General features: G+C 51.0%; 7 protein-coding genes across 7 annotated transcripts; 3 read left to right on the top strand and 4 right to left on the bottom strand.

The window, feature by feature from the left end:
- Window positions 1-383: 383 nt before the first annotated feature.
- EPUS_02644 (uncharacterized protein) lies at window positions 384-1,788 on the bottom strand (the record flags this gene model as incomplete). Its single annotated transcript, XM_007787567.1, has 3 exons — window positions 384-680; window positions 743-1,670; window positions 1,724-1,788. 3 exons carry the CDS (start codon window positions 1,786-1,788, stop codon window positions 384-386), a joined length of 1,290 nt encoding a protein of 429 aa, XP_007785757.1.
- Window positions 1,789-3,189: 1,401 nt separating this feature from the next.
- EPUS_02643 (uncharacterized protein) lies at window positions 3,190-4,542 on the top strand (the record flags this gene model as incomplete). The annotated part of the gene is made up of 3 exons (XM_007787566.1): window positions 3,190-3,323; window positions 3,514-3,819; window positions 3,867-4,542. The coding sequence occupies 3 exons, from the start codon at window positions 3,190-3,192 to the stop codon at window positions 4,540-4,542; spliced, it is 1,116 nt and encodes a 371-aa protein (XP_007785756.1).
- Window positions 4,543-4,839: 297 nt separating this feature from the next.
- EPUS_02642 (uncharacterized protein) lies at window positions 4,840-6,941 on the top strand (the record flags this gene model as incomplete). The annotated part of the gene is made up of 3 exons (XM_007787565.1): window positions 4,840-5,644; window positions 5,726-6,334; window positions 6,676-6,941. The coding sequence occupies 3 exons, from the start codon at window positions 4,840-4,842 to the stop codon at window positions 6,939-6,941; spliced, it is 1,680 nt and encodes a 559-aa protein (XP_007785755.1).
- A 667-nt stretch (window positions 6,942-7,608) lies between these two features.
- Window positions 7,609-10,368, bottom strand: EPUS_02641 (uncharacterized protein; the record flags this gene model as incomplete). Its single annotated transcript, XM_007787564.1, has 3 exons — window positions 7,609-8,331; window positions 8,395-10,284; window positions 10,348-10,368. The coding sequence occupies 3 exons, from the start codon at window positions 10,366-10,368 to the stop codon at window positions 7,609-7,611; spliced, it is 2,634 nt and encodes an 877-aa protein (XP_007785754.1).
- Window positions 10,369-11,579: 1,211 nt separating this feature from the next.
- On the bottom strand, window positions 11,580-12,425 carry EPUS_02640 (uncharacterized protein; the record flags this gene model as incomplete). The annotated part of the gene is made up of 1 exon (XM_007787563.1): window positions 11,580-12,425. The coding sequence occupies one exon, from the start codon at window positions 12,423-12,425 to the stop codon at window positions 11,580-11,582; it is 846 nt and encodes a 281-aa protein (XP_007785753.1).
- A 1,377-nt stretch (window positions 12,426-13,802) lies between these two features.
- EPUS_02639 (uncharacterized protein) lies at window positions 13,803-16,178 on the bottom strand (the record flags this gene model as incomplete). The annotated part of the gene is made up of 4 exons (XM_007787562.1): window positions 13,803-14,179; window positions 14,227-15,997; window positions 16,055-16,081; window positions 16,137-16,178. 4 exons carry the CDS (start codon window positions 16,176-16,178, stop codon window positions 13,803-13,805), a joined length of 2,217 nt encoding a protein of 738 aa, XP_007785752.1.
- A 952-nt stretch (window positions 16,179-17,130) lies between these two features.
- Window positions 17,131-18,929, top strand: EPUS_02638 (ATP-dependent RNA helicase DBP5; the record flags this gene model as incomplete). The annotated part of the gene is made up of 4 exons (XM_007787561.1): window positions 17,131-17,525; window positions 17,579-18,076; window positions 18,132-18,372; window positions 18,435-18,929. 4 exons carry the CDS (start codon window positions 17,131-17,133, stop codon window positions 18,927-18,929), a joined length of 1,629 nt encoding a protein of 542 aa, XP_007785751.1.
- Between the last annotated feature and the right edge of the window lie 660 nt (window positions 18,930-19,589).

The following is a 19,589-nucleotide window of genomic DNA, read 5'->3' as shown; positions in this document are numbered from 1 at the left end:
GTATCGGAGGTGGAATAAGGAGGTCGAGATGAGTAGGGGGTGGGGTGGTGATGATGAGGAGGAGGAGGAGGATGGAAAAAGAGAGGGGAGTTGACCAGCCGACTGGAGGAAGGATGGGGAGGAGGGTAGGGTGGCTGCGAGGGAGAGGGCGAGGGCGAGGGCGAGGGCGAGGGCGAGGCTATAGCTGTGGTATTTCTTTCTGGTAAGGCGGCTGTAAGCTGCATTGAACATCCAATACTCGACCGGGAAGTACTGGGAGAAAGGGCAAGTCACCGAATCGGGAAGCTAAACGTAAAAGTACCTTTGGCCTGGAATGGTTTTGAACCAGGGCTCATATAATCTATGTCGACGTTAAGTTCGAGGTTTTTGCAGCACCATCTCTCCTACTCTGCCTTCTTCTCACTTCTCTCATATTCCTCAATCCTCCCCTCCCACACCTCCCTCAACGCCTCCAACTCCCTCCATACCAGCTGCCCCTCCTCCACAAAGCCCTCGACATCCTCCCTCGTCGCATCCCTAGCTCCCCGCTTCCTCCCCCATCCCCCAAGCCAGCCCGGCCCCGCCTGCCACCACTCCACGACCCCACCATCCCCGCTCAACCCCCACCCTGACACATCCGTCCTCTGCACGCTGCCCCTTCCCCACCTCGTCACCGCGGATCCCCATTTCGCGGGCCCGGCCTTCTCTTTCTCAGCTATCTCCTCCGGGTGTGCAAGCGCCAGCCAGACGGGCGCGGCGGCACCGACGTAGGCGGAGACGGTATGGAGGCGGGCAGCGTAGAAGGCGCGAGGATCATGAGGAGGTTGAGGAGGAAAGGGAGGGGAACGATGGAGGTGGCGCAGATGCCGGGGTGGGCTACGTGGATGGTTGGTTTGGAGGGGCAGGGGTTGTTGGTGAGGCGTCTGTCGGTTGGGGAGGGGAGGGAAAGGAAGGAATGAACCGATTTGGAGGTTGCGCGATTTTCGGTGGAGGAGGTTAGGGCCAGGAGGTCTGTCATGCGCTTGGCGTGTTCGTAGGCGTTGCGGGATGTGAGGGCTTGGATGTCGGATGGGTTGAAGTGGTGGGGTTGCGCTTCGATGGATGAGAGCCAGATGATTCGTGCTGGATGGGAATGCGGGCAGGCTCGGAGGAGGGGCATCAGCCAGTGTGTGAGCAGGTAGTGGCCGAAGATGTTGGCGCAGAAGATTTCACCTAGGACTGGTTCTTCGTCCTCGCGGTCTGGTCGTGTTGAGGAGGGTAGTTGAGGCGGCGTGATTAGCCCCGTCGCTGAGAGTTTGAACGTCGGCCATGTTGTGGCTTCCACTAGATCGGTCCCAGCTGTCCAGAAAGCCTGCGGCCATTTGATGCCGACGAAGCCGCCTACACCGGCATTGAGTATGATTGCATCGAGTCTGGGTATAGCACTTCGCAGTAGACGCTGAGTGAGGGCTCTGATGGAGAGGAGGGATGTAAGTTCGAGGTTCTCCGACCGGAAGAAGATGGGCGGATGCGAAATGCGAACTCTGGGTAGGATGGTCTTGTGGTTGGACTCATGTTTCTTCAAGGCGGCGAGGGTGGCGCTGCCTTTCCTGTCGTCTCGGGTGGTGAATACTAGGGTCAATTGATGAGTCGGTGGCCGAGAGTCGAGGAATTCATCGATCAGACGACAGCAGGTTGCGAGGCCCAGACCACTGTAGCGCAGCTGTTAGCCTGATACTGAAGTCTGTTCTATAAGGCTTTATACCTGTTGGCGCCTGTAACAAGCACATATGTGTTGTGCGACTTCGGAGAAACTCTATCGCTGCTCATTTTGAGACAGCTCTCTTTTTCCAGCCTTCTGCTGCGGAGTTGTCAGGCTCACTTGGAGATGGCTCTTCTGCCGGCCTATTGCCAGCACCCCAGCAACGTTAGCATAGCACTGGTCAATCGGTTAACTGGCAATAGGCCACTGATAGAATCAATCAGACTTACACAACACTTCATTTTTGAGAGGTCTCTTTTTGGTATTAAGCTACTGGCTTAACAGGAGTCATACTTAGAGGACGTCGGGTAGGGCGGACTATTATTATATTGCCTTAGCCTCACACCACAAGCGCCTTCGCAGAGGGTAGGTATTTTCTCTTACATGTTACAGCTGTATAAGTACAAGTGTCGTAGAAGGCTAGATCTTTAGCCGATGTAGATATGATGGGAGGGATTTATTGAAATGCATTTATTGATAAGGACTACAGAAATAGGCGTAAGGTAACTAACAAGTATACAGTAGTTAATCAACAAGCGGAAAGTAACTGATCCTCTAAACGAAGTCCCCCAAAGAGTGCATAGAACAGTACCCTCCAGCCCTAGAGGATGCCCCAGAAGGATGACTAGATATGTACAACAGAAGCCCCGAGGCCCCGGATGAGTGCCTGGAGCCCCAGGTGGGTGCCTAAAAAAGGCACTCCAAACATCCCCGAAACTGTTTTTTTGAGGCCGACCCAATATTTGACAGTCCGCCAAGCCAAGATCAAATCATCCTCGTCCTTTCGTAAGTTGCTTGGTTGATCTCCATTCCATAATATTTTCACCCTTGCAGATCTGAAGAATGACATTGTTCATGGATCTGCTCATTCGGCCAACTGTGACAACAGAGTACTACTACTGTACCGTCTACGTTCACGTTCAACTATCCGCAGATACGGCGGAGGGATGGAAAGCAGCTATTGACCATCAGAGTATTAACATTATAACCCACCCCAGAGGTGCTGGCTGCTATCAAAGATATCTCGTGTCCTCATTGTCCACTGTTGGGGCTGGCATGAATATGAAGCCACGCCTCTGCCCAGCATTCCCCTTTGTTTCCCGCGTGACAGCAATGTGGCTCAGTCGCTCAGTCACATACTTCCCCTTCCAGAAGCGGACGTGCATGTTTGCCCAGGTTTCCACCCAGAGCGATCTCGATGATGGCGAAGTCTCTTTGTTATCCCATTTCGAATCTGTTGCTAACCCTGCTTCCTCGTGTCCTGCACATAATTACTAGCCAGCAGCTGGCTCCCTCGAGACTTACCTATCTACCCCAAGGTGTCTGAAGATGAAGGCTTTTCTGCTTACCCTATTGCTTGGATCATGCCAATTGCTGCTGGGTCAGAACATCACAGACGTTCCAATATGCGCGGTGAGCAAAACGCCTTCAGCAGGTTGTAAGAATATCACTGACTTTGATCAGCAAACATGCCTGGCCAATGCTACCAACGCTCAAACCGATTGCACTGGAATCGACGTCAAATGTTTATGTACGAATTCGGCCTATGTAAATGCGCTATCCTGTTGTTTGGCGACGTCGTGTGCACCGTCGGACCAAGGCAGTAAGTATGATCAACTTCTAAGTTTAGACGGCTTCTGATGGTAGGCAGGGGCGATTGCATTCAACATCGCCACGTGTAATTCTGTCAATGAATCAGCTCCAAATTTCGTGGGCTGTTCTCCAGGAGTGAGCAGCTTTTCAGTGCCATCAGATGACACAACAACCCTGACCACCCAGACCACTACGTTTAGTACCTCGACCGCCACCACTAACCCCTTAGTGACCACGATATCTGGTGCCGTTGAATCCGCTTTGACCTCTTTCATCGGCAATGACCCTATCACAGCGACGTTTAATGGGCGCCCTCTTCTCACAGGCACCTGCGCACAACCCTATTTTGCTCAGGCTACCGGCTCAACGGGCATGATTACCGCATTTCCACAAATTGGCTGCTCCCACAACTTGGACGGATGCTGTCCATTTGATAGCTATCAAAATGCCGTCCTCACCAGATGTCCGCAAGATTATTCGACGATTGCAAGTGCATGCTGTCCTTCGTAAGTCCTGTTGATCGCATCATCTTGCTTCTGCTGACGAGCTTTAGCGGCTGGCAAATATACTTTACAGATCTTGGAGGCCAGACACCCTGCTTCACGAGGCCAACCATTACGCACATTCCGGCGACTACATCCACTGTTGCCGGTCTTAGTGTGATCACAGAACATGTCTTTACCAGGAAGTATGACCTTTCAGACGGAGCCATCCAAGGCTCCAGGAGCCTGGGAACCGGGGCTATTGCTGGCATCGCGGTTGGAGGAGTTGCTGGGCTTGGCGTCATTGGCGCTCTGATCTTCTTTTACCTGCGGCGCAGAAAGGCCCAAAAAGCGCCGCAGACGCTCGCCACCTTTGGAGGTGGTGAAGGAGAGATGGTGATTGCATCACCTGCAACCGCCACGGCTGAGCTCGCCAGCCCGCACACGTTGCCAAATTCTCCTGGATCTGGCAGAAGTGCCTGGATCTCGCCCTCCTCTCCCCCAGCATACGAACACAACGTCGACTCTTTCCGTGCAAAAGCACGAACGGTTGCCCAAGAACTGCCTGGTAGTACGTTCATCTTTGAGCATCACCCTGCATACGCAGGGCAAGAAGACCAGTCGGTGACTGTTGCTCCCTCTTCGCCACCAAGGACGCCCGGCAAGACCCCACCGGGTTCTCCTCACGCGAAGACAACTTCCTCTACACAGGTGGTATCGCCTGTTGGCAGCCCCTTGCAGCGATGAATCCTCGCGCTACTCAAACTTCATATTCATATATATTACTATCTGAGTCCATTAGCAAGCAGACCATGTCCAACCTTCCAACACAGTTTTGATCTCGCCACCTATCTTCAGGCTTTCCACTGAACTCATTAAGAGAGCTCGCGCGGGATTAAGGCCGAAAGAAGCTAGCGGGAAGGAGACCTTCGGGGCCGTCCCGAGTTTCCAAGACTGCAGCCTGGAGATGGAGACTTCTTTGATTCCTCTGTAGCATCACCTTTCCTTGCTCCTTTGTTCTTTTTGTGTCTGTTGTTTTTGGAAATGCTGCTACTCGCAACCCCCTCCCTCCTGCAGTTGACATACTGCAGTGCTGCCTGCATCGCTGGCTACTGGCTTTATTGGCAGTCGACGACAGGGCGACGGCATCGTCAGTTTGTCAAAAAGCATGGCTGCAGACCGGCGAGGAAGGTCAAGAATAGGGATCCTGTCTTGGGCCTAGATGCGGTCTTTGCCATGTGGAGATGGTCTGATCAGCATATCCTATTTGAGAAAACATCACAAAAGTTCTTTGGATCCGGCGCCAAAACCGTGGAGTTCGCCTTCCTTACGGCAAATGTCATCCTTACCTGCGAGGGTGAGAACATAAAGAGCGTCCTCTCGCAGAATTTCAGAGCTTTTGGGATTGCAAACACGCCATCGGAGCTCGAACTGTTACTCCGCGGAGGCATCTTTTTGAATGAAGGAGAGGCGTGGCATCAGTCTCGCGAGTTAATAAGACCGAGTTTTGCGCGCTCCCAGGTTGCGGACCTAGACATGCTCGAGAAGCATGTCAACACCCTTATTGACGGTATTCCGCGCGACGGTTCAACAGTCGATTTGTCAACGCTGTTCTCCCAGCTCACGCTCTCCACAGCCATCGAATTTCTGTTCGGAGAAAATAGTGACGAGGAAGACTCGGCTGCAGACAAAGTAAGCAATCATGCCTTCACCGAAGTCTGGGATCGTGTTTCGCGCTATCTTGCGAACGCAGGGGAAGGGGAGCATGGAAAACTTTGGATATATAACTATCTCCTTGATCGCATTCGCATGAATCCTCAGTACAGGCGAGACTGCAGTACAATCCACCGTAAGTGCTGAGCAATCGTTGAGAGGACAACCTCTTGTAATGGTATGACTTTATGGCAAGTTCCTGACACCGACATGCCAGACTACGTTGACAAGTTGGTGGAGAAGTCCCTTTCATCCAAGCAACTTGAGAGTCTTTCCACATCCACCACCAAACCACGCTACGTGTTTGTCCATGAACTTGTCTCACAGACGACCGACAAAGTCAGAATCCGTAACGAGTCGCTGAGCGTCCTATTCGCAGCCAGAGACACTACTGCTGGTCTTCTGACGAACGTCTGGTTCGAGCTCTCGAAGCGACCAGATATCTGGACTCGGCTGCGCAATGAGATAGACACTCTCAATGGCAACAAACCCAACTACGAGGAGCTGAAAAATCTCAAGTATCTGCGCGCCGTACTGAATGAGAGTCAGAGGCTGTACCCTATCATCCCAGCAGGAGGACGAAAGGCGAAAGAAGACGTAGCTCTACCTGTCGGAGGTGGTGAGGACGGGAGGAGCCCGGTCTTCGTACGTAAAGGGCAGTTCGTCCTATTTGGCATTCATGCTATGCATCGACGGAAGGACTTATATGGCGAGGACGCTGATATATTCAGGCCTGAAAGATGGCTCGACACGGAAGAAAAGAGAGGGTTGAGGATGGGTTGGGAGTATTTGCCCTTCAGTGGTGGACCAAGAGTGTGTCCTGGGCGTGAGTATCTTCCATCAACCCTATTGTGCATACGTTCTGGTGCCCAAATCCTACTGCATCTGCTGGGACATATGCCTTTGGTATATCCGGCTTGCATCACCTCGTTCCTGGTCACTTTTTTCTATCCGCTACAAGCACTAAAGTATATGTATCTGTCCTATCGCCTCACCAATTTCCTAGCTTATCACACCCATCCCATCTCTTTTCTCTCAGCCATATCAACGCCGCTCCCTTATCTCTTTCCATCAAATTTCTCTGTCCGCTAATCGCACTCCCTACCTCATCTCCCTCTCTCACTCTCCCCCCAACTCCCTCTTCTAACCCAATGCTCCTCCACACAGAAAACTTCGCCTTAACCGAAGCATCCTACGTAACCATCCGCCTGATCCAATCCTTCCCCGGCCGCCTCGAGAGCAGAGATCCCGAACCCTGGCGCGAACTCATCACTTTCATCGTCAGCAACCTGGGCGGGTGTAAGGTCGGTCTCTTCCCGCGAGAGAGCGAAGCGAACCCAGACAAAGGAGAACGCGCAAGACTAAAAGGAGGATTCGAGTTAGCTATCAAAATGCCGTCCCCGATATTGGGTGCAGGGTGCAATGGTTCCTGACGAATGGCGTGAATGTACGACGAGTATGGATGTAATGGATGGAAGAGCCGGCGCAGAGGTGGGAGATAACGACAAACGGGTAGAGGAGAAGGCAGCAGAAAATCCCACTCAGTCAATGCGATAATACCCCCCTGTACGAATAGCTAAATAGCCAAATACTCATTCAACTCCAACCACGTCTCTATTCCCGCTCTCAGAAAGCTTGCTCTTAACCCCCCTTACATCTCCCGCCCTCCTAGTCAGTAATTTACATGTTGCGCTGGCCCCGTGTCTATAGTTACGAGAGGGCTTGCTACTAGAGTAAATTACCGCGCAGACAGCTGGAGACGGGGGTGCCTAACCGGAAAACGGGTGCATGATAGAACAGAGGTTTAATGTCAAGCAACGGTTCTTAGCTTCTCGATTCTCGGTTAGATCTAGCATGCAGAGACGCAATGCATTCAGAAGCGCTATAGCTCAGAGAAGCCTCCTCGTTGGGGCCCTTTGAACCTCGCGGATGGCCCCCCAAAAAAGGATGCAGTGCACTGGAGCGGATGGAAATGTTGGGGTGTAATTCCATGCCCCAGCCCCCCGACCCCTTCGAAAAGAGATAAATGTCGCTCAAGAACCAAGGCATGTGGGAATCAACGGTAAGATAATGACACGAAGAGGAAGGGGGAGGAAAAACTCAGGTACCATCTCCCTCCCTCCTCGTACCGGGCGGTAACAGGACATCGGGCAATTTGATGCCGACGCCGCCCTTCTTGCCCGTCTCCTTTTTCTGTTTTGGCTGTGGCGGTCCTCCTCGTCCTTGCTCATCATCATCCGTTTTCTCCTCCTTGCTTCCGTCCTGCTGCAGCTCCGGCTCAATCCGGTTCAACTTCTCGCCCTTCATGACCTGCAGGATCTCGTCTCGGGTCAGCGTCTCGTGCTCGATCAACGCGTCTTTGAGCGCCTCGAGTTCTTTTCGCTTCGACTTCAGGATCTCGTCTGCTCTTCTCCTGGCACCCTCGACGATACTGCGCACTTCTTGTTCGATGTCCTGCTTCGTCTGGCTGGAGAGGCTGTCGTAATTGGTGTGAAGGTCTAAACTACCGAGTTTCTCCGAAAAGCCGTATTCGGTGACGAGGGCGTAGGCGAGACTGGTTGCTTGGGAGAGGTCGTTGGAGATGCCGGAGGAGACGCGGTCGGCGCCGAAGACTAGTTCTTCGGCAGCACGGCCACCCATGCACATGTCGATGTCGGCCATGTATTGTTTGTAGTTGCGGCTGACGGCGTCCATGTCAGGCAGTTTGGAGGTTACGCCCAAGGCCATGCCGCGTGGGATGATGGTCATTTTGTGAAGTTGCATTGAGCCTGGGGTGAGGAGGTTGACGAGGGCGTGGCCTGCTTCGTGGTATGCTGTCACGACCTGAGGGACGTATCAGTAAAGCCGCCAAAAGTAGTGGGGCATACGACTGGGATGTAAGCTCACTTTATCGAAATCACGGATTACCCTGGAACGAGACTCAGCTCCCATCATAATCTTGTCCTTTGCCCATTCGAAATCCAGAGGCCCAACTTTCTTCAACCTCTTTCGGGAAGCGTGGACAGCTGCCTGGTTCACAAGATTCTCCAGGTCTGCACCGGAAAAGCCTACTGTGCCCCGAGCGAGAACGGTAGGATCAACGTCAGGTGCAACTGCAACCTTCTTCATGTGGTGTTTAAGAATGTCAGTCCGACCTCGGACGTCTGGCAACGGAACCTGCACCCGTCGATCGAAACGACCAGGGCGTGTCAAAGCTTTGTCAAGACTTTGCGGGTAGTTGGTGGCTGCAATTAGAATAACGCCCGTGCTTGGGCTGAAACCATCGAGCTCAGTCAGAAGCTGGTTGAGGGTTTGCTTAGCATAGGCTGGATCGCGTTCGTTCCTCTTCCCACCAACAGCATCCAACTCGTCTATAAATATGATGGCAGGTGCCTTCGCACGAGCTTGAGCAAATAAATCTCGAACACGTTTTGCTCCCACTCCAACATACATCTCGTCAAATTCAGAACCGGACATGTAGAAAACAGGACAACCCGCTTCTCCTGCTACCGCACGAGCGAGCATAGTCTTTCCTGTCCCTGGTGGTCCAACAAGAAGAACTCCTTTAGGAAGCTTGCCACCTAGGCTGGAGAAGCGTTCGGGGTTGATGAGGAATTCGACCAGTTCTTGAAGCTCGTCCTTTGCGTCGTCGCAGCCGTGTATATCCGAAAACCTTACGGTCTGATGCTGTGGTTGTACTTCATTGTTCTGCGCTGTCCGAGTCCGTAGAGAACCAGTCATCTCGACAATGAGCGTGAGTACGACCAATGCAACATAGACGGACAACGCGGCATAGATTAGCATCTTGGCCCAGCGAAACACTATGGCTCCTGTAGACTCTTCAACCACAACATAGAGCGGTGCTTCTTTAGCTCCAGTCCCAGACGTATTCTTACCCGTAACTGCGCCAACCTGCCCATTTTTTGACTGAGCCGCAACAGCTTGACCAACGGCTTGCAGTTTGTGAGCGCTGATTCCAGACGGCTCAGTGGACATGTTTGTTGAAGGGCTGCTATTTCCTGGCACAGGTACCGATCCAACCTGCTGAAGAGCTTTGAGGTACATTGCATCTGCAACAGAATTCGATGCATATCGACCAGTTTGATATCGTTCAACGATGATTTTGGCCATGTTAGCGCGCAGCAGGGCCGAGTAGAAGGCTGCTTGAGCAGTGGCGCTTGTTGGGTTGTTATTTGCTGTGCGCTCAGCATGGGCAAGCATGCTTTGAGACGCCAGCTGAGACGAGGATGAATACGACCGTTCCTGGGCGAGTGCTGACCTAGGCCCGCGCAACGGAGGGCCGAGGAGAAAAGTCCTCACTAGAAAGGGTGGAGCGGAAACCGGCTTGGGGATTGCGGAGGCTGAGAGCGCAACACGATCAACCTGCGCCGAAGTCCATAGGCTTCTTCGATAGCCACCTTGAAGCATAGTACTCTTTCTGGTTCCACCACCATAGTGCTCTACCCACTTTGGAGGCGTACTCCACAACGAAGAGTGTTTTGTTGTTGGCAATACCGCAGGGCACAAGCGAAGGGCACTCATCGGTACAGACTGGAGACATTCCGGAAGTGGTATTCGAGAATTTTTCTGGGGAAGTTCAGACATAATTTCCGCGACTTCATGTATGAGGCTTACAGGCTGCACCCGTGGATTGCTACGCTCGTGCAAATGCTTTTTGCCCTCCGAAGGATTCCTCCTGCTGATGTCGCCTCGGCGCACTCGCCGCATCTCTTTCCATGGGGCGGATAGTGCGTTGGAAAACGAAGGCCATAGATCCGATGTAAGAGCCGACACAGTCTAAGGTAGCATAGGTCAGTTTCAAAGCCGCTTCTATCATCATCTTCGACGGAGTAGGCATACCGGCATTTGACTGAACGCCATGTTTATGACCCCCTCGAAGCTGCAAAGAGGAAAGGAATGCAGGTATACAAAAAATAGGGTCACATAAGATTCATGATGAAGATTAGTGAAGCAGTAGACCGTAAGAGAACGTTTAAGGAAGTGGTTTGCAAATGTTGATGATCATACTGTGGCCGAAGAGCACGGATCTGAATTCCATATCGACGCCATCAAGCTAAGCTTCTTTAGGAAATGGTGCGAAAGGGTCCAGGCGAAAATCACTTTCGTCTTGGTGGCGAGGTCGAGTCACATTTTGAGTACAAGTAACGGCTCGGAGTACGTCACATAATTTAGTTTGCAGTGCAGTAGAACTAGGTAAGAGCCTCTGTTGCTCAAGCCGATGTATAGTTAGTAGTACCTGAAAGCACGGTGCTCAGCTGGCGCCTATTCAACCAGGGACTCGTTCCAGTGCGCGACGAATTCCCTTGTGCTTCTCGAATACTGCGAAGACATGATCAAACGAATGTACGGAGTAACCTTCACTCGTAAGTATTGACACTATATACCGACGGTGACAAGGCAACTTCAACAGGTTCCCCTGCTCGGGTGAACACACTCCGATCGACGATGGCCAAACCTTGTTGCAACACAGTCATGATACGTGTATCTACTCACTTCTTGTTGCACCCAATGAGACATGTCATACAGTGAATAATGTTTCCGGCATCCATCAATTCTTGTTCTCTATCAAGTCGGTGCCTTTCAAGATCATTACATCGTCATTTGAAACGGAGATACTGCTCCCCGTGTGCCCCGCTCATACGCTCATACGTGTACCATACCATGCTACCGAAAGGGGCCTCTCCATGCCAAACGATCTCTCTTCCCATCAATGAGATCACTATACCGACTCTCCTGCTGGCTCGAACTGCCTCATTGAGCGTGAGTGGTTCAACCGAAAAGTATTGCCGCAAATTGCTGCAGCCGTCAACTCGTCTCGTCTAGGACACGAGGTCACTACAAGATAAATCCACCACAGCGTCCCTTCTGATGGCCGATTTTCATGAGTAAGGTACCGAGGATATGTGAAAATATAAGACGCTGTTATTTGGACCCTCTTTACCCCAAGCCAGAACGCATCGACTTGATTTTGCATGGGCCGATCGTGCATACTTGCTGGTTAGGTGATTGGAGGATCGCTGCGGTATATCCTAAGCAGTTCAATGCCACAGACTAGCGCAGGCAACCAGCACCTAAGAACAGTTCCAGCTATGCATGTCAACATTTCCTCCTAAGCTGTCCGTCCTGGGGAACTCGGCAAATGGATCTTGTGAGGGTTGAACGGGCTCTTTGTACATCCAATCAGGTAAGTCAGCCGGATTTGCGAGCATCTCCCTCGGGCCAGCACCCGGGTCGATCTGGAGCCGACTCATATCATATGCGATATAAGTCTGTAGGTCATCGTAGGAAGCTGAATTTATGGGCTGATTTGTAGTAGGTGGATGAAGCATGACAGGGCCACTCCAACTTTCCCCGTCTGCTGTTTGTGTCTCTGTCGTAAATGGAAACACTTCGGTAGTGTTTGAGAAGCTACGGAAGAGCATCTGTGATCCATCCGGGTTCTGCGGAAAGACGTGGGTAGTATTGGAAGCAATGAAGAAATCTCCATTGACCTGCATACCTTGTCTAACATGCTGACAATGACTGGACTCTGTAGCCACCCCGTCTGGCTGCTCTGCCTCATGGACGTTGTTACACAGGTTGTGCATGTGTACACCTTGCGGCCTATCATGCAGGCCGGTGTTAGCAAAAGGGGGATTGTGCCATGGATAGGGAGTATGGTGACTGCTCTCGACAAGCTGGTTGCTCAAACCCCTAGATGAATAAGGGTTGAAAAGATCCTCCACATCTGTGTCTTCTCGAGGAATGGTGTTAATACTTCGTCCCTCAAGCGGAGATGACTCTGCTACAAGGCCTCGGTTTGAAATCGTCCGCGTTTCTCGAAGTAGTGGTGGCTTAGGATTGCTTGGTTGATTTGCATCGTGGGTGGTAGCAACAAAGGGCTCCTCTGACTCGTTTCTGAACGCCGAACTGCCCATTCTGGAACCATGGGATTGGAGGTGTCTCTCCAGTGTGGGCTGCCGGACGAAGCTGAAAAAATCAGAATTCAATTGTCATTGCAACAGGTGGACCGCCTACCTCTTCGGGCAGAACCCACAATGGTATTTCTCTCCATCACGATGACCACGCTTGTGGCGCGACAGACTTGAGGACTAAACGCGCTTTATGAGCTTCATTTCTTGGAGTAAATCTGGCAGACGGACCTACATCGGAAAACGATTTATTGCACTTGGTACACTGATGTTTTTTTTCTCGACTATGAAATGCCTTATGTGACTGGAGGCCACCCTTTTGAGCAAAGGCCTTATAGCAGCCCTCTTCTTCGCAAGGATACGGTCTTTCGCCTGTGTGAATCCTGCTGTGCCGTATGAGATCCGATTTCCGAGTGAAAGTCTGCTGCTGGTAAGAACTGAATGTGCACAAGAAGGCGGCTCAAATTTACCTTCCCACATGCCGCAAAGGTACATTTGGAGATCCTCATCATGGAACTTGTCCAATGTTTTCTTGTTGAAAATCCTGCTCTCAATCTGTTAACTGTCAGAATGTGGTGTTTGGCTGCCTGAAAGATGCCTGAGATTATCAAGAGCCAGAGCAAGTCCGCTTTTGGACAAGCCGCCCCAACCTTCTAGTATCGAAAAGAAGGACTTCGAGCAAGAGATCCACACCTGCTGATGCTTGTGGCCCCCAACAGGCAGAATTTCGGTTGGCCACTTGCAAGAATCGCAACTAGCTAAGGGATTTCCTGCATAAGCGTCAATAGGCACACAGGAACGCGGAAAATGAAACAAGATCCCCGGGAATAGCGGTCCGCGCCTAGCAGTCAAGGGCCGAGGGGCTGAGAGGAGATCTTGTCCAATTCCAAAGGTGTGTTGTTCACGCCGTGCATGGACAATAGTATGTGCACAGGGCCAGAAGCTTGTACCTTTGGGCGATACGACGCACAAGGACAAGCTCGGGGTTGGTCGCTTACCAGCCCAGTCAAATTGAAAATTCCGTCTGCAGGTAACAAAAAACAGTCATCTGTTCAGCGATGAAGTCTTTTTGTGCATAATGGTGTGGTTCGTGATGACGCCGTCGCATTTGCAACGTGGTCCTATAATCACATCCGCGGTAGACCCATCTTCGCTCATCACTCTCTTCATCCATGCTCAACATCACGCTTGAATATAAGCGACCCTGGCCAACTTCCTTCCACTGGATCACCAATGCATTTTCGTTTCCCCTGTACACTCATTCCTTGGCAGGAGACTTCTCGGCAGCACGATGATCTGGGTGTCTAAAATATTCTTTCAATGGCGGTGGATCATTTCTGGCCACGGAACATCCAGGCGCCCACGCTAAATGACGATTTGACCTCATAATTCCTGTATGTAATTGGCTGGAACGTTTCGGGTCTCTCCACCTTTCGCGACATCCGCCCAGCCGTCTCCGCCTCCCATGGAAATCAACTCGAATCGGTCACCTTCTTGCATGTCAAATTCTGCATCACTTTGGGCGGTGTAAGCATAGAGAGCTTCACAGTACTTGATTTTCTTTGCTCCTCGTCGAGGGGCTACTGCAGGCCCTTTCTTCTTGGCAATATTTGTGGAGGTTGCTGAGCTGTCAGAGTAGACTGAAACAGGTCGCTCCACAATGGAAGACGCTTCGGGCTCCGGAGCCAACTCTTCGATATATGCCGTGGGTACCAGACCTTCCTGCCCTAGTCCAGCCTTGATTTTGGTCCAACCCCCATCTGGTCAGTTGTTAGCAGAGCAGTACCGTCAATTCGTATTTTCTCACCATCAGGTTCTATAATAGTAACATCTTTTCCCTCCTTTACCGACAGTTCTCCTTCATCTCGAGCTTCATAGCTGTATATCATTTTGCCACGTGCTCGGCTGGGCCCATCTGAAGAAGTGGGCTCAGGTGGAGGAGCTGAAACATAAGCCGCAGGGGGAGGCGCAACTACACGGTTTCTTCGTGCTGGAGCTGGCTTTGACGCTGGAGCGGGATCTATGGGAGATCTGGGCTGGGCTACAGACTCTTCCGCTCCCAAGCCTGCCGATCGCGGAGGTAATCCTGACACAGATCGTTGTGCGCTGGTTGCGTATCCCGATGACAAAGAACTCATCGTGTCCTGCCGCGCCAGACCACCTGAGGCGGGATGGCGGTTGGTGTTGGGACTGGTAACCTCAACGGCCATTGCAGCATGTGCGGCTTCTTGTCTCTCTACTTTCAATTTCTTCTTCTCCTCCTTTGACTGCTCACCTGGACAATCAGCTGGAACCTTCATCTCGCATTTGCTGTGGCAGGTAAAGCCGCAATCTTTGCAATGCTGCCCTTTCGCCGAAAGCCCCCAGATTCTATCTCCACACAAGTCACAGTTCGTTGGGATCTTGAATGTTTCAGCTTTGAACGGGTGATTCTTAGCTCCAAGACTGAGGTCGCCAACTACGGCAGTGATTGTGGAAACTTCAATCTCTGCAGTCAAGCGCTTCCTCTCCATGGCATGCTTTTCCTCAGATACATAGAATAATGACTTCACGAGCTCAGCCTCGTCACGTTTGTCTCTCCCTTCTCGAACGCTTTGCCTAATACGTTTTATATTTTCAACCTCTTTGGATTTCTTATCAATTTCAGCTTTCATTTCTCGCGCGAGCGGCTTCGACTTTGCCAGCATATTGCGCAGGAAAGTTCTGGACGCCTCGTCAACAGCCAACGACTCGTTGTCCAGCCAGACTGGACTGGGCTCGAATACCATATCTGGTGGATCTGTCCATTGTGTCGTATTGTGTCTGACAAACATCATGCTGTCTAATGAAGGATCGTTATGTGGTATCTCTCTTGACAAGTGATCTAGATGTTCTTTACTTCGTTGCATAGCAGTCGTTTCGAGATTCACCGCAAGCGTCCAAACAGAGTTCAATTTGGCAACCCTAGTCTCTGATAGATCTTGGAGGGAGTCAAGGAGCTCAGGAACGTATTCATGGTAGTATTTTTCCTTCAACTTATTAGCAACGTTGATTGCTATCAGGTAAGTGTTCTTCTGATTGTGCATCTCAACCAATTGTTGTTGATAGGCATTCTGTGCTTTTTGTTTGCCATAATCGAAGGATGATTCAGTCTTCTTCCGTCGATTCTCAACTTCCTGACAGATGCTGTCGTACTTTGTCTTCGTTTTCTTCAATTCACTGTAAGAAGAGTCCCTCTCCTTGAGAAGCTTCGTCTGATAATCGGCATGACTCCTCCTCAACTCTTCAAATCGTGCTCTATAAACCTCGAGAGCTTTGGCTACCTGACCGACCAGGTCTTGGCTGAATCTATCATGCTCGGCGGCGCAGATCTCAAGGGTAGACAACTGGGTTGTCCATGTGGTCAAGGACGCAGATTCCAAGGAGCCTGGTGTCATGCTAGGTGTCTCACCAACACTGAGACTGCTCGATTTCTTTGCCTTTTTTTCGAAATACTTTTTAGCCAACCCGTTCAACTTTGCGCTGTAATCTTTCTCGATGGTGGCTCGCTCGCGATAAAACTGCTCGATATCCTCCAGCCATTGAATCCCGTGGGCGACCTGGGGGAGCTTTTGTCAACTTTTTGAAAGGTAGCCGGATTGTACTATTGAACACACCCAGGCATCGGTTGACTTGTACCCATCCTAAAGCTATGGATTAGTAGGACTTGGTGTTAGGCGAGACGGTTCAAGTGCATACTTTGAGCTCTGCGCCAAAGCTGACAGTCTCTGCATGGGCCATGCTTTCGAGAACCCTGGTAATGAAGTCTAGGGTAGGCCGTCATGAGCTTGGAGCTCCATCAAACGTTCGTAGTCTTTTGCGTAAAAGGTATGCCTCAGGGTTATACTCTCTTGAAGAGTCAAAAGATCTGAGCTGACTACGCAGACACTATCCATGGTGTGAGTATCTATTTAGGGTGCGAGGGTCATTTGGTGTGGGGTTCAGCGCAGCAGCCCGAGCCATGCCTGGCCCCTCAATGCTTTCCCGGTAATTATTCTGAGGCCAATTAATAGCAGGCGAACAATCATGCCGTCCTTCTCAAAGAACGGGCATAATTCGCTATTGTGCGAACTTGCAGTTGCCAAAAGCTCTTGCTCTAGCTTCCTCGATTGATTTAAAGAGAATAAAAGTACTACTAGTAGCCAGAGAGTTGCGTCTATGGTTCGTGCAGCAATGAGCTACGAGCTCAATGCTGCGGATGAAGCACGCATCACTTTACTCTGCAAGGAAACCGTGTCTCATTGCATTCCAGAGACGTAGCAGAGGCGAAAGTAGAGCTGTTCTCGATAACAACCTGTTAGCTGAATTTTGTGTAAGGATCGCCGTTTCCAGGTAAGGATCAGCCTGCGGACGCCATTTCCGGGGTGGTCTAAAGCCTAAAACAGAGCCGCAAGCTAAAGGCGTCTGGGGCGCTTCGACGATAGAGATTCATAATTTGCCCCTCGTTGGAAGTACCCGGCATCGACAATAGCTATTCAATGCAGAATTGATTGTATTTGTACCACATAGTTCGTGCAACAGACTGACATGGCTTGAATTTGGTGTGATGTCAGCTGTTATTTACAGATCGAATTGTTGTACCGTCTCAAAATAGCCCTCACTCTCTCCCACAATCCATAACACATTAAACAGAACACACCTCTATTCACTCTAACTCTGGAACACACAGTCCTTCTTGGATCGCCCTTCCGCCATGACATCAGGAGAGCAGAACACCGCCTCCAACGGTAACACACTTGCAGACCGCATTAGCAAACCCGATCCTCCTGTCGCCAATGACTTGAGTGCCACCGCAACACCCTTTCAGCCAAAGTCGGGAAAACTCTGGTCAGAAGAGACTGACTCGCCAATCAGCCCTTTGGCAGAGAGCTCTCTACCACTAGAGAGTACTGAAAAATCATCTACACAGACGCCTCCTGCAGAGCCATCAAAACCACCAAACATGCCTCAAAGTGACGGCGCTACAACCCCCTTTAATGGGTCAGTCCTTGAGGAGCCAGAATTTTCTGTTCAAGTGAAGCTTGCCGACCTGCAGGCAGATCCTAACAACCCCCTGTACTCGGTGTCAACCTTCGAAGAGCTCAACTTGTGAGTGGAATGAGGTGAAAGTGGGAATCTTAAGACTAAAACCTTAGTCACAGAAAACCCGAGATTCTCAAGGGCATCTACTCGATGAACTTCCGCAAGCCGTCAAAAGTGCAAGAGAAGACACTTCCACTTCTGATGATGAACCCACCCCGAAACCTTATTGGCCAGTCACAATCAGGAACTGGAAAAACAGCAGCGTTCACCCTCAATATCCTTAGCCGCCTCGAACTCGATACACCTCAGCAAGCTGCGACCCCTCAAGCTATAGTGCTCGCACCTACGCGCGAGCTAGCTCGTCAGATCAAAGGTGTTATAATGGTGATGGGCTCGTTCCTCCCAAATCTGAACGTTGAGATTGCAGTACCGGTAGATACAGCTTCGCGAGGCCGTAAGATGGAGGGCTCTGTCGTGGTTGGGACTCCGGGAACAGTGGTAGATCTGCTTCGAAGACGACTGCTTGACTCAAGAGGGGTAAAGATTCTAGTCCTTGATGAAGCTGACAACATGCTTGATCAAGGCGGGCTGACTGATCAGTCCATCCGTGTCAAAGGGTGAGGTTTCGCCGGCTGTTTCTTTCTTATGTGCCTGGTTCTGACATTTCAATAGAATGCTCACACGAAAAGATCTGCAAGTAGTATTGTTTTCTGCCACATTTCCACAAGCGGTCGTTCAATTTGCCGGCAGATTCGCACCCAATGCCAATGAAATGACGCTGAAGCACGAAGACTTAACCGTCGAAGGTATCAAACAAATCTATCTAGATTGCAACAGTGAGGAGGACAAATTCGAAGTTCTAGTCAGGTTCTATGGGCTTCTCACAATCGGATCCTCGATCATCTTTGTTAAGGTACACATAAGATCAGGCATACCCCATCCTGCTTTACAATTGCTAATAAATATTCTCTTCAGACCCGTGATACCGCCACAAAGCTTGAACAGCGCATGACCTCGGAAGGCCACAAAGTCGTCTCCCTGTCTGGCGGGCTTGACGGCGCGACTCGTGACACTATCATCGATTCCTTCCGCATGGGCCACGCCAAAGTGCTTATTACAACCAATGTCCTGGCTCGAGGGATCGACGTGCAATCCGTCAGCATGGTCATCAATTACGACGTACCCACGCAACCTAACGCTACGACGAAGCGATTCGAACCGGACCCTCAGACGTACCTGCATAGGATTGGGCGCACGGGTCGCTTCGGACGTGTAGGTGTTGCAGTGACGTTTGTCAGTAACCACCAGGATTGGCTGGCATTGATGGACATTCAAAAATATTTCGGATCGGACATCCAGAAGGTGGCGACGGACGATTGGGATGAGCTGGAAGAGACAGTGACTCGGATCATCAAGAGTAGCAGGAGTGGCGACAACTTCAAGGACGGAGCAGCACCTATGCAGATTTGAGGATGACACAGACCCAAGCAATCCTAGCAGAGAAAGAAAAAGACAAGGGAGGTGATCATTGGTACACTGAAACGGAAGATCTCCTTACCCAGCGAGGCGTACGGATGCGGGCTGCTAGCTTGGGCTTCAAAGGGATGGAAGCAGGGATCGAGGGACGGAAGTTGTTGCTTCACAAACGACACGAAGGCCATTGACACGGCCAGGAACTTGCAATATAGAGGGACAAACGAGGTCTCCAGACCATGAAAGCCAGTACCCATGGCTTGTCCCCGAGACCGTCCCATCTCACTACCCTCACACACAGCCAGATGGAGACACTGCCATCCTCCCTCCGTCATACACATACAAATACTAGCTAGCTAAGCACTCCGTAGACCCCAACACCTCGTCTCGACTTTCCAGAGAAGACACTCAAACCATTTCCCGCGAATTACGAACGTGATTTTTGATTCACACCGTAGGAGCGAGGTAAGCAGGGCAAGGAAACTTGATGAATGTAGAAGAGATTGATCAGTAAGTGCGATGATGATTGCGACTGACTGACTGACGGACGTCTTCCTATTCCTACGTAGTATTTTCCGCTCTGGAGCCAATAGCCAACTACTACCGAAGCTATGTACTACCGCCAGGGATCGAAGGGGGAAATTTCTCAGGTCGAAA

Source organism: Endocarpon pusillum, assembly GCF_000464535.1.
Source record: "Endocarpon pusillum Z07020 unplaced genomic scaffold C682903, whole genome shotgun sequence".
NCBI classification, from domain to species: Eukaryota; Fungi; Ascomycota; class Eurotiomycetes; order Verrucariales; family Verrucariaceae; genus Endocarpon; species Endocarpon pusillum.
This window is presented reverse-complemented; position numbering and strand designations above follow the sequence as displayed.